Raw genomic sequence first — 14,365 nt, forward strand, 5'->3', positions numbered from 1 at the left:
ACAAGGATATGTCATATAACAACCAGACATTGGCATATCCAAAACAGCAAAGCAATCTCTGAGATTTATTGCAGAGAATATTTAGGAGCTACTTCAAATCAACCCACAATAACATAAAGTATATTGTAAAATGCGTTGTAATCTGCCTATTAGGGTTGTCATAAGTATCAAAAATTTGATACTAATTGATATTAAAACTAAATACTAAAACTAGATACTCATTTGAGCAGGTATCAATACTAAAAAAAAGTCAGATTCACAAGAGAGAAAACAACCTTTCCTGAGTAGCTTTAAAATTATTTTTATCTGTATCAGATCAAGTATAAAACCACATAGTCTACTATATGCCCATGGAGCACTATGGAGCATGCCTGTATTACAGAGGGATTACATAGATACATAGATAACACCACATGGTAATACAAAAGAAAGTACTCTTATTTAACAATGAAAATCACATTCTATTGTCTGAAGAAAGAGTGCTTTTTCTTATCACTACTATTGGAATTGGTATTGAGTATTGAGTTTATTCCTTAGTATCAAAATCAAGTTTGAAATTTTGGTATCATGAAAACACTACTGCCTATAGTCACGCCAGTGCATGTAATATAAATGTAACAAATGCTGAATGCATACACACTAATACTAGGCCGCACTATATGATAAAAAGATAATTGGCAACTATGTTTTGTGGTGCGATAACAATATTAACAATATTATGGCTTAATTTGCTAGTCTGGATCAAAATTAAAACTTAAAGGTGCTGTACTTGATTTTTACTGCCTTAAAAATGTGAAAAACAAAACTATGTCTGTGTAATCCCTTAGTCATCCACATAGGATTCATTTAATTGGAATCTCTTAAATGAGTACATTTTAAATGGATTGCAGCAGTCCAATTATTCCTCACTTAACTTTTGCATTCCTACTATCGTAATTATTCTCCGCACTGAGTTTGTAGGGTCTTTTCAGAGGGGTGAGCCGAGTTTTGCCGCCACAGTAATACTAACGACTAGCATGCCAATTAGCATTCACTTCCTGATACTCGGACAATAAAACATTTTATAATTATATAATTTTTGCAATATTGATATTTGGGCGATATATATTATGCAGCTATAACTAATACTTTACATAAGTAATGCATATATAAAATTTGTTTAGATATGCATGACTATCTAAAGCCTTTAAAATTCTTTGTTTTAGTTCCCCCGTCCTTGAAGCCACACCTTAACATGGTGGAGGGGTGGATGTTTGAACAACCAAGTGATCCTGGGAGCTATGTTGCTTCATGTCCTTGGCAGGGTCTCTTAGTCTGACCCATGCGCCGCTGCTACCATAGCAGCCAAATGTGCAAAATACTATTTAGTTAGCACTTACTTAGCAAAGTCGAAACAAACATGTATCATCAGTCATACATATCCAAACTAACATAAACTACATTTAATAGTTTATTTCGCATGGTATGCCAAAGTTTGGGAAACAATGCAGGATGGTTGTCTCACAAATGCGCGTGCAAGTTGCTCATGTCTGGCTTCAATGCAGAAACTTTTTTTTGGCAGGCTCTGCAGTTTGGTGGCTCACTGCCATGTTGGTCTTGTGTTTCAAAGCCATAATAATTCCACACATCAGACTTAACCTTCTTCAATGGAGGATATAAATGGGTGGTGTCATACGGACCCAGGTCCACTGCCTGCCCACTAGACATGAGGGTGACTGTGACGGTGAAGAACCATCCCCAATTCAGAACTGGCTGAAAAGCTAACAAGTTTAATTGTTATAATTGAGGGACCCCTTGTGGGCAAACACCAGAACTAACATCTAAACAATGTATTGAAACTGCATAGATGAAACATGAGGCAGTCTGGTGTTGGTGTTGTAGGCGATTATCACTGTGTGCGGATCTTTTTGATCGCAATTAGAGACACAATGGTATGGGCGGGAAGCTGGTGGCAGCTTGCTTATGACCCCACAGCTCAGTCGCCACATGTTGGAGTTGAGTAAGAGGGTCGTATCCCTGCAGGACCCGTGGTTTCCATCGGGTGCTCAAGGGAGTTTGCCCAACAAGTCTACATTTGCTTTGTGAATCTGAGGTATTCAACTGTGTCCCTCATGACATCCTTTCGGTGGTGCAACGAGACTATGGGGCCTTTGGTAAGGGCTGTACAGTCTCTCTATGACCGGAGCTGTGTTTTCACTGCTTGCAGTAAGTTAGTGTAAGTTAGTAAGTCAGTGCAAGTTAGATTCTGCCAGGGCTGCCCTTTGTCACCAGTTCTATTAATTGTTTTTATAGACAGAATTTGTAGGCACAGTCAGGGACAGGAGAGTGTCTAGTTCGGGAACCTTATCTCTGCTGTTTGCAGATAATGTTGTCCTGATGGCTTCATCGAACCAGGACCTGGAACATGCACTATGGTGGTTTGCAACCAAGTGTAACGTATACAAGTGGTTGAAATGAGTTTCCTTTGCAGGGTGGCTGGTTCCTCCCTTAGGGATAGGGTGAGGAGCTCAGCCACATGGGAGGAGCCGCTGCTCCCCCACATCAACAAGAGCTATCTGAGGTGGCCCGGGCATTTGTTTAGGATGACTCCTGGCTGCCTCTGTGTGGAAGGTGTTTCGGGCACTTTCCACTGGGAAGAGGAGAAGACCTAGGACATGCTGGAGGGACTCCAGGTCTCTAGGCTGGCCTCGGAACACCTTGGGATCCCAACGGAGGAGCTGGAGGACGTGTCTGAGGTGAAGGAAATCTGGGAGACCCTGCTTAGGCGCTACGACCTAGCCCCAAATAAACGCAAGAAAGTGGATAGATGGATGTATTAGTTCCTGTCAATTGCTTGATGCAGTTCAGCTTTGCAGCAAAATGTGCCCTTTGAAAATTCTATAAATTCAAGACAACAAATTGATAATGACCTTCTCTCACATCCCTGTAATTGGCCGCTGTTGAACAAAGGTTCCTATTTTTAGAGGAACCATAGATTAAATACTATATTGCTGCTTTTGTCCCATCTATCAAAAGGGCAATTTTAAATCACCATAAATACTACTATTATTCCACTAGCAAGGACCACAACTTCAAAATACAGTGGAAAAGGAGAGGACAAAGTGCAAAGCAAGAATAAATATATTAGGTCACAATTAGCAAATAAACACCGCAATTACATATATGTCACATACATTCCTCTACAAACAACTAAATACTCTGTTTTATTATTTATAAAAATGCTAAAAGATTAATTGTGATCAAATCAAAATCGCAATTTGAATGGATAAGGCAAATCACAAAAAGCTACAATTTTTAAGTGCCATAATTTCCTCCACAAACAATGCAATCTCCTGTCTTATTCTGCATAAAAACTGCTATAGTCCTGCATGTTCTGAAATGTGATTCTTGTATTAGTTTGTCAGTTAATATTTGAGTATTTTTGTCAATTCTTCTGGAGGTTTATATATAAATTCTGCACAGAATCCTATTAAAAGTGTAGATACAATCATAGTCGTAGTGCTTGTCAGAAAAAAAGCAATTCGATATTTTACCCCAAATTATGCTGTCTTAATGGTGACACTGTTTTTGTTCAAGTTTAGCATATTTCAGTCTTCTCCCAATGGTTAATGCTCTTAGATGTGAAGACCCTACAATTAAAATCTTAACATCTAATCTGAATGGTTAAAATTTGATATTTACTTAAAATTACCCAAGTTGACTAAAAGCAACTAAAACCTAGCTTATATAAATGGTTTATAAATGCTTATGATATGTCTGTGCTAAAATTTCGACTATCCAATCCGACTGTCAGCCGTCTCTCCTCCTCCCTCTCTTTCTCTCCCTCTCTCTTCTCACTCTCCTCTCTCTCCTGTCCCGGGGTCACGCTTTAATTAACACTTCAGGTCTTATGAGTTTCTCCATCTCCTCTCTCTTTCTCTCTCTCTCTCACACACACTCACACACACACATTCTGATCCCATATGCCTGCCGCTCGACGTGTTGATTGGAGCCTACGTTTTATTGACTCTTGGCCGTGATTAGCGCATCCATTTTCAATCAAACTCTATAGCCCCATCCAATCTGAGATGAGGGCAAGCGTTAGCCATGGCAATACCTGCTCGTGGTACTCGATGCCCATAGACAGTGTGTTAATGAGGATGGCAATCATGATCCCGCGGTTGAAGTAGCGGCTGGCCACGATGAGCTCCAGTTTGGCACGAAGGTGGATCCAACAGCGGGGGAGCAGGCGGTGTCTCTTCGGCTTGGGTGGGGCTGGGGCGCGGTCGGTGACGGAGGTGCAGTGACATGGGCTGTTGTCATGGTAATTAGTGGCATTGATGTGGGTGGGGGTGTTTTCCACATGTTCGTGCTCATTATCGCCGAGTCTATTGTAGAAGCAGTAAGGACACACGGTGGTGTCTACAGGGATCTCTCCTGGCAGTGCTAAGGTGGGATGTCCGGAGCACCCACCTGCAGAGGGGACAAACAGGAGAAAATGGAGAATGAGTAACGAGAGTGCTATTTCGTATGGCTTGGTATGTAGTGTAGTACGCAAAAGGTCACAGCTGTCAGCTACATCAAAAAGAACTGTTTTCACTGCCGCACCTCTCATAATGATACAGATTTCAACATTGAGCAGTCTATCCTAGTTTAGTCTGTCTAAAATGCACAAGGATGAAAAGAATAATTGATTGTGTTGGACCATTCACACTGCACTGTCAAGAAATTAATGTTGACAACAGGATGTACGTATGTAAGTGTATATATTGTACCAAATTGTTAATCTCCACAAATATCCTGGCCCAAAACCAGTTTTTGAGCCAGCCAAAATTTGAGCCAGTAAAAGTCTACCATGAAGATGATTTGGTTTTGGGAATGTTCTACAGCATTTTATCAAACTTATACCATGGTCAGTGAGAACTCCAAAGGCAAACTGCCATGTGTTGATTTTGCATAACACACAAGTAGTCCGGCAACTGGTAAATCATTGCTATGTGTCCATCACCATGACATCACCATTGCAGCGTTTAAACATATGCTCAATTTCTCTGAGTAAAATGTAGAGACTAGCATCACGTAAAACAGAAATAACTAATATTTGAGACATTTACAGACAGTGAACAGGCTTTTCAGATCACAAGTGGGACATTTCAGTTTATAGCCATGGTATAAGAGCAGTAAACAACTTAAACACACTTCTCAGAGTGTTCTACGACTGCGTTGTGCATTAAAACTGTATAACTGTATACATTTTTGGGTGGTTTAATTGTTCAAATACATTTAAAGACATACATTTAATAGATCTAAACTGTAACCTGGCCTGGTGATGTATCCTGCTTGTCTCTATGGAAATAGCAAATCAATAAAATCTCCATGGCAGGTGGCCGGCCCTCCCTCAGAAATGTTAAGACCATATACTGCCAGTACACTATATGAATGCAAAACTGCTAGTTTCACTTTTGCCTGTTTAACATACAGTATAGGCAGAACCACACTGGGAGGGGTAATCTAAATAATGTTGCTGTGTATAAAGAATATGAATAATGTAACCTTTTTATTTATTTATTTTTTTTACAATTGACCATCTCTAAAAGCATGCCATATTGATTTGCACTCTAGTGGAACCCTGCCTTCAGTCCTACATTTGAGTATGCAGATGTGTTTTAATATATTCTCTTTGTACAAAAACAGAACATTAATTTCATCTCTGGTAGAGGGGAAAACAATTCAATAACACAGAAGGTTCCATGCGGTTGGGATGCTCTGTACGGGAGGGGGGGATTCTTTTATTAGAACAGGGACGTATGTGTCTGAGTTTAGGGGGAAGGGGTATGGAGGAGAGGGGGAGAGATAGAGGGAGAGAGAAAGAGAGAAATAAAGGGAGAGAAGGAGTTCATTAGCAAGCAGCTCTGAAGGAATGCTCCAGTGACATAACAGAAGCGCGTAATAGTGTCGCTGTGATTACAACAAATTTATGATACAACGAAAATGGTAAACTCAGCTTAGATTTCCTGTGGCGTGTCTCCTGAAAGACTACAATACAAAGGAAGTGACACCATTAACTACAAGAAAAATAGGAGCAATTTTGGACTCAAAGAAATATACCATGCTTTCAAAACATCACTCTTAAGATCAAAGGAGTGAAGGTAAAACATAAGGTAAAGGTTATAATGTTCTGAAAAGTAACATTATGGCGAAAAGAAATATACAATGCACGGAGAGACACACACAAGCCTGTGGGCAAGGGTGTGCTGGGTCCGGTGTAAGAATAATGTTGTTGCATAGAGCCAAAGTTGAAAGAAAAAGTATACTAGCGATGTGTGAAAGGCACATGTTTCTATAGCTATTTTCTGACTGACTTTTAAAAGTGTGTATTCTCGTCAAAAGGAACAAATCACAAATAGGCTGTCAGACTTTGACATTTCAATTTACTTCAATTAAATTTTAATACAACAGACACATACTCAGCCTGGACTGCACTAGACTGGAATGGACAACACCATCATATTGTCTTTAGAGTTCATGCCTCTGGGTCTCCTGGTCCTAGTCAGATGGTAAATAAACTTCTCCTTTGTTAGATCTCCAGCATCATGTCTCTTCTCTTTAACTCTCAGGCTGCTATTCTACTACACTTATCTACCAATCAACCCAAAACATGCGCAATAGCTAAGGTAGTCCTGACTAAGACTAGCTCAAGAGCTGGAGACAGGTCACCCCAGCACCACTATATGATGGGTCAAATAAATTTAGGGGCAATAAAGTGGGGCCATAATCAATGTTTTATCAAAAGACACAGACAACAAGCCTAAGTCAGCTTAAGTAATGCTTTATGCATAACCATTTACACAATGCACTTTATCATCATAGCACACCCGTACAATTAAAAAAGTAAAAATAACAAGCAAACAGACGCTAAACTAAAGCTCTTGAACCAGGGAACCAGAGTTCATAAGTAAATACTTTGTTCTGAGAGCCACAAAGCCCCTGTGTCTATATGCATTTATCCCTCCCGTAATACCCTACAAGATTTTAAAATACATATACTTATTAACAAATGTGCAAAATACATCTAGTATATATTTCAGTTGTTTTAATCCAAAAACACAACTAACTTATCAACATTGGGTGAAAAATAAAGTCCCAAAGCATGACAGCTCTAGCCACAGCTCCAGACACACCTTCAAATTGCTACTCTGTAAGTGCAGAGACATTTCGTTACTGAATTTCTTCATTCATTTGAGGACAAAATTGAAGAGTCTGTTTTTTTAGGGGTTGAGTGGGTAAGCCTTGACGATTTGAGTGTGCAATGTTTATTGGCACAGAATGTAAACCAGTCATTCCTAGGGCTGTGGAAATGTTTTTTTTTATTGTGACTAGTGGTAGAGGTAGTGGTAAAAAATATGTATGTGGACAGTTATTCGTCATCCATCTTCAGTGTCTCCATGGTAACCTATCTGGGGCATTGGGTGGTAGGACCCGTCTCCAGAACTTGAGTTAAATTTTTGGTCAAGTGTACCTTAAGGTGGCATTGATATTATAATCCCAGGGGCAACAAACTAATTTTCCTATTGATTACACTGTATTTTTCCAAGAAATATCTGAAAAGTAAATTCACAAATGTAGAACCTGATAATTTCTATCAGTGACTAGACCCATGAACTTGCTATATTATAACAAAAACTTCATATTAACAATATTCATTTTAGCTTCCCCCACCTGTATTGAATATTTTTGGCCTATCGACTGCTGTGATGTCATCTGAAAATCAGCAATTTAAAGGCTGATGTGTGGTATTATTTCAAAGCAAAATCAAGGGAGAAATTAAATTGAACAGTTATTAGAGTCTGAATAAAATTTATGTAAATGGTGATCCTATGCTTCTGGGAGGGCAGCAAGGGGAGGGGGGTGTTTTTTTTTAGATAGTAGTGCAGCTTTGAGGTAAAAATTATCACACAGCATGTCATTTATTTCACTACGGGAGAGTTTAAATCTGCACACCACTGTGAATCCAAGGTCGAGGCGTGTTGACTTTGAGATGCAAACAAACTCACCGTGCTCCAACACCAGCTGGGGCAGTTTGTTGACAGTCTCAGCAACCGGTCTCTTCTGCTCCTGGGCTTTTGCATGTGCATGACTCAAGAGGGGTGAGATGATGGGATAATTGTAGCCGTTTCCTCCGTTACCGACGGAGGGCTCGGTAGGAGGCGGGTTAGGCTGGTTGTGCTGCTGGTGACGATGGTGGTAGAGCTGATGCAGATGGGACAGGTCGGTTGGGACGTGGCCAGAGTGCCGGTTGGCCAGTCCATTAATCTCCCCGCTTCTCCTCATGGCCCCGCCCCCTCGCTCCTTCAGACACGTGCACACCTGCTGCACATGCACGCTCATGAAGGCCAGGCAGCGGGACAGGCGGCGCCATGCTTTCCGTCCCAGGTGAGCCAGGTAGCGGATGATCTCCTCATAGCAGCTGCCTGGTTGGCTGTCGCTGGCCAATGTGGAAGCTGATTGGTGGAGCTGCCGGGCGCGCTGCTCTGACTTCATTAAGGCATGCTCCCTCTGCTTTGTTTCGGAAAACTGGGTTGCTATGACGACCAGGCACAGGTTGATCATGAAGAAAGAGCCCACCTGAAAGAGTTGATGCAAGCACAATGTTGTTGAACAGAGGCTGCCAAGGTTGAAAGAAAAAGTGTACTTGTGCTGTGTTTATAGTTATTTTGTGACTGGTGGCATTTAAAAACTGTGCATTCTTGCAAAAGGGAACAAATATCAAACAGACTGTCAAACTTTAACATTTCAAGACAAATTATTCTGAAAGTGACAGCTATTTACAGGAAATCATGTCATTTTGTTCTACCTTGTTTCTACTTTCTGTGAACTGTCTTTCACTATCAGTCAGCCTGCTTCTTTTGACATCTCAACCAATCCTATCTCAGGCTAATCATATAAATGCACTCCCTCTCCCTTCCAGTGAAGATATTTCCAAATCACTTTTCTTCCTCCAGTTATCATATCTCTTGAACTCTTATTAAATGTTGCATCAAACAGAAGATCATATTGGTAGTTTTCAGATTCTTGAATGTGATGATGCCATACTCTCAGATTGGGAAAAGAGACAGATTTTCATATTGATTTAATTGTAATTTGCCATGAAATATGCAAAAGGTAAATTACAAACAAACAATTCACAACAAAAATCTACACAATAACAATAATCATTTACCTGCGCCCCATATGTATTAAATATTATTGGCCTATAGCATGTTGTGATGTAATCTGAAACCCAGCTATTGGTTGTACATAAGTCACAGTGATTTTCTTGCTTTGAGGTCTGTCGTTTCTGATCTCATCTCCTTGTGAAAGCTAGGAGCCCTGACTTACACCACAGGGAGCGCTTTTGCCATGATTAATTAATCACTTATCAGCGACATCCAGAGCAGCACGAGCACAGCTGAATACAAGTATAGGTGTGTCTCTGTACTTACTATGATGAGGAAAAAGAAGTAAATGAAGTTGTAGAACGAATGTGCATCCATGACATAGTACATAATGTCCACCCATCCCTCCAGTGTGATCACCTAAAGGGAAAAGGAAAGGAAAACACAAATTAAGTTTAACATGATATTGATCATTTGCAACTGATGTCATCACATTCCCTGGGGGTATGATGCTAACGAGAGCACTAGCACTACTCTGTCTGAAGCTCTGTTACTCAAGTTAGACTTTAATTTAGAGTTAATTTGAATTTTAACAGAATTTGACGAAAAAGAAATGACTAAGTTGGAACTACAACAGAAGAGCTGAGCTGTGTCTTCAGTTAGTCACTAGCTCTTTTTGGGCTCCTGAAAATGTATTTTTAAATCCATTTTGAATTTTCTCTTGACTTTTGTCGATGTGTGCATTGTGTCACCATAGTAACTGCTGAACATTCCACCATAGATATACATGAAGAATGATATCACTACAAAGCATCGATTGGGTGATTTTAGTTCTCTGGTTAAATACATGTCATTGCACCAAGTATTGAAAAATTCGTATAGCTGTAATACTAAACTTTTTTCTTGTATATCAGTTGCATTGTAAAAACAGTAATCTTTTGATCATTTGCAAAAAAAAGAACCTGGACTAGCCCCCTTCCCCAGTTTATGCCCCACAGTCTGACAACAGGCTGAACATAGATAACACAAATTATACTTTATGCTTGTAATCTTGTAGGAAATAGGATTAACTAAATTTAATCTGTAATCAGTGCTTTTTAATCAGTAGAGGCAAGAAGATAACATGTACACTCCCCCAACCATTGTATTAAATCAAATCATTCAAATATGGATGATTTGTACCACCATCGTCTCAGTATAAACCTAGGGAAAACACTGCACTCCACTACTGGGCTCAAACCTGGACAAGTGTCAACACATCCTAAGCTAAGTTTCAAAGGAAAACAATTTTACCTGGAAAATGGCAATCCATGCATATCCAATGTTGTCAAAGTTAATAGCTCCTTTGTGTGGGTTTAGTTCCCCAGCGCGGCACTCGTTGTAGTACTGAAACCAGTTGACACATGGTGCTGGCTGGTCTGGTCTCAGTCTGATCTCGGGTTGAGCCTCGTCCGCGTTCAGGGAGCAGTATGTCCCCGCCACCCGCCGTCGGGGCACATCGGAGCACCGAAGCATCCCGTTCTCCCGCTCCGTGGAGCAGATAAACGGGTGATCATCTGTGACCTCAGGCCGGTAGTAACCACTCAGGAAGGTAACATTGTATTTCCTACAAAAGAACACAAGAGTGGTAAAAGTACTTACAAAAGTACAGGAAATTAATCAGGTCAATTATCTGTGGCAAATTACTTGAAAACTATTTCAAAAATGAAGTTACTGCTTCAACTGATTTTTGAGTGGCAAGAACAGGGCTGACTTTTTGTTTAAAAATTCATCTGTTGACCTTATTTATCTCTCATCTGTTGAGGTTTGTGTTTTTACTTTTACTTGACTCAGTAGTTTGACTTTGCCCATTTAATTGAGTTAAAAGGCCCAACATACTGCATCCATGGAACTTGGCAAGTACAGAGGCATCTGAATTCTTCCATTATGTTAAATCATGCAAATGTAGTGATACACTGGAATTAAAATAATGAGGTTTAGCAAATTTATTTTCATATGTGCCTAAAAATACATAATCGGCTTTCCTTCAGCTGGGCCCATTTCCACATAAAAGAGTTCTTGTTCTCTGATGTCAATTTGGACATTGTGGCACTATTTAGACTACTCAACTCCTTAGACTTAGAAGAACAGTAGAGGACTATCATTGATAATTACTGTGTTTGCATGAGCTGTATGTCAACCCTCCACAAAGACACAAATGAAACATAAACTACACAGGTGCTAGAGCAGGAAATGAGAAAAGAGGTAAAAAGATGAAAGAAAAAAATGCTGATGAAGTCTGCAGGGAGGGGGCAGCAAGAGAGGGCCGGGGAGATAAGCAATCAATCATCTTTGTAGAGCGAGGGGTCACACCAGACCGCTGCTCACTGCTCACTCCTTATTAGGAAAGGTCATTTGCTTGTTTGTCATGCAGAGAAAAAATAGATTACTAACCCAAATTTTCATTTTGCGCTGGTCTGGTAAAAACATATAGTCTGCAGTGACCCGGTGACATTGTGACGCACTGTTCGTGATACAGCTATAGCCATTCGTCCTCAGCCAGGGAATAAAAGGATCTATTTTTATAGCAGGTGTGGATTATGGCCAGTCACTCAGATAAGGGAGGGAGAGTCGGCGGTGAGGGAAAAGAGCAATCTGTGCTCCACAAAATATATCCCTCAAAACACAGGCCTAATAAACAGGTCTGCATAATTGTATTCAGAAAGTATACATTGATATTGTATGCATTATTTATATGTCCAGGTTTGTTCAAGATCTTCCAAAAATAGAGGCACAGTATAAGAAAAGTTAAGGATTAAAAAAACAACTGCATCTGGTATCAAACGAACTGTGTAGCCCTAAATCTGGTGTCTCTCAGAGTCATATGTAGAATAACGGTATTAAATGTATTAACATTAGAACTATGAAACATGTAACTATAACAATACTTTGACTTTAGTTCAGAAATACAAATTATACATTGTTTTCATTATCATTTAGATAATGATGGCCAATAAGCACTTAAGAGTTTTTGGTTGATTTAAATAATCAAGCCAACCAATACAGAATATTATTACTTGGAGGTGTTCAGCGATTCTTGAATTCTTATTTAAGTTAAACTTTTTAGAAGCCACATTTTTAGACTACATAGTAAACCGCAATCAAGTCAAACAGAATTTGAGGCGGATTTATATCAAACCGCAAAAGCTGTAGTTATTTAGCTGTAGAGAACAAAATATCCTGTCCTTTTATAGAAACATTCTGTTGTGGGTCTGGAGACTTCTACAGGCATGTTATGAAATGCATGGGATTCTTGTATTAGTTTATCAGTTCACATTCAGTCTTCTCTCAAGTGTTAATGCAATTGTTGTTTGCTATGTGCACTTTGAACAGAATTTGACTTTTTGAATGTATATCGCAAATCACATGTCAATAGAAATTGCAATTATATTTTTTCCCAAAATTGTGCAGCCATTCTCCAGTCAGGTACAGCACCTCTGCATGTGTAAACAGTCTCCCTTCAAAAGTCCTGCACTGTTTCTTCTTCATATCTGAGCCTCCTCCCACCACCACCCTGTCAGTGATTATTAAGTTAGAGGTGGGCTAGAGTAGATGTGAGGCCAGGAGGTGAACATTGTGTTACGAGATATTATGTAGGCGCATTTGTCTGTACAGAAGAGGAGAGCGTCAGTCAAATGGTGATGGGACATGACAGCACGGCTCATGTGGGAGGCAAATCCAGCGACAGAGAAATTCAGTCTATCGTAAAATATCAAGATGAATCAAGTTAGGTCATACTTGGTGTTGTCTTTGATGCACGTGGTATAACACCATGACATATGCTCAGCTTTTCCAGGTATTTGTACAACATAATGGTCCTATAATGTCCCATTTATGTCCATCACATTTTTGTAGAAGAAAATAGTACAAAAATGGTTAGCCAGGGAGAAATTTCAGAGCAAGCTGCTGTAAAGTCAATCTAATTACCCCAGCCAGAACGTGTGTCTCTGGCTGCAGGGCTGGAATATTGTTATTTTACTAGAGTGTGACTTTAAAGGGTACAAAAAGTATTATTTTTCAATGTTTTATTCTACATAGATTATATTTTAATTTTACTTTTTCTGTTTTGTTTTATTCAAGGTTTTCATTTAGATCATGTTTAGATGATGTCCAGTTTATATTGTTTGATTTTTTTTTTTTTTTTTTTTTGCACATCCTGGTGCTAATTGCAGCTCATCTTTGGTTCTAACTTTAATCTTTTTAAACCACAACTCGTATTTTCCCCATGATCAGTACCCCTTCATTGCAGACAGCCAAAACTATGCAGACATAATATTTGGCCTGTTGTTGTGGCCAATAACCAACATTTGTCGAGGCCAATATTTAACTTCAAAAATTCATATATTTATTTGGAATATAACATAATTTGTTATATGTTTGTGTAACATATTGCCATATAACACTATTCTATTTCCATTTTACTCATTAGTCTGTTCAAAAAGGCCACACAGAGAATGGAGCAGCGCAAAAAAAATATCAGTATTGAATACTGGTATTGAATATCGATATCTAACGGTATTGAAGAATCTGTATTGAAATCAGCCGATACCAATACTTGATATACCTACATAACACTATCCCTAGAAAATATATTGCATAATATTTCAGAAGATTTCATAAAACCAAAGCACACTTTTCGTATAAGTTATCTTAAGTTTTCAACTGAGACCTTTGATCACACAACTTAAAATATTCACTTGTAGAGCCAGACGATAGTAATTCTGGCAGGGAGACTTACCTTGGCTCAAACTCAGGGAGGTAGCTTTTAAGTTGAGCGTTGTGGGGGTGAGGTTGGAAATACCCTGAGATGAAAAGGCTGTGTAAACGGGCTTATGGATATAGTACCCAGGTCTGATTAGAAAACTAACAAGATTAGATTATTGGGCATATTGATCTGCTCTTAGCAATAATAGATGGATGAATAAGGCTAATCAGTTTGGAGCTGACTTGTGACACGGATGGGGCCAGCAGATCAGCAGCTGTGACACTCCTCTGTTACTATAGAAACTCACATCTTGAAGTCGTCGCCCATGAAGCAGCGGTTTCTCAACAGGCCTGCCCACAGCTGCACGCCAACAATGCCAAAGATGAAGAAGACGAAGAAGCAGAGTGCCAGCACGTTTCCCAGCATGGGGAGAGTGTCGAGAAGGAGGGTGACCAGGATACGCATGCCTGGTAATGGACACACACAC

General features: G+C 39.6%; 1 protein-coding gene across 1 annotated transcript in view; it reads right to left on the reverse strand.

The window, feature by feature from the left end:
• The window catches only part of LOC117369797 (voltage-dependent T-type calcium channel subunit alpha-1H-like), a 114,077-nt gene that overhangs the window by 70,281 nt on the left and 29,431 nt on the right, over window positions 1-14,365 (reverse strand). Inside the window, exons 6-10 of the mRNA XM_055222876.1 lie at window positions 14,186-14,345; window positions 10,428-10,740; window positions 9,462-9,554; window positions 8,034-8,604; window positions 4,097-4,452 (exon numbers count right to left, since the gene is read on the reverse strand). Coding sequence (XP_055078851.1) covers window positions 4,097-4,452; window positions 8,034-8,604; window positions 9,462-9,554; window positions 10,428-10,740; window positions 14,186-14,345 — 1,493 coding nt within the window. The remainder of the gene's footprint in view (window positions 1-4,096; window positions 4,453-8,033; window positions 8,605-9,461; window positions 9,555-10,427; window positions 10,741-14,185; window positions 14,346-14,365) is intronic.

This window comes from Periophthalmus magnuspinnatus, chromosome 1 (assembly GCF_009829125.3).
Source record: "Periophthalmus magnuspinnatus isolate fPerMag1 chromosome 1, fPerMag1.2.pri, whole genome shotgun sequence".
Taxonomy (NCBI): Eukaryota; Metazoa; Chordata; class Actinopteri; order Gobiiformes; family Gobiidae; genus Periophthalmus; species Periophthalmus magnuspinnatus.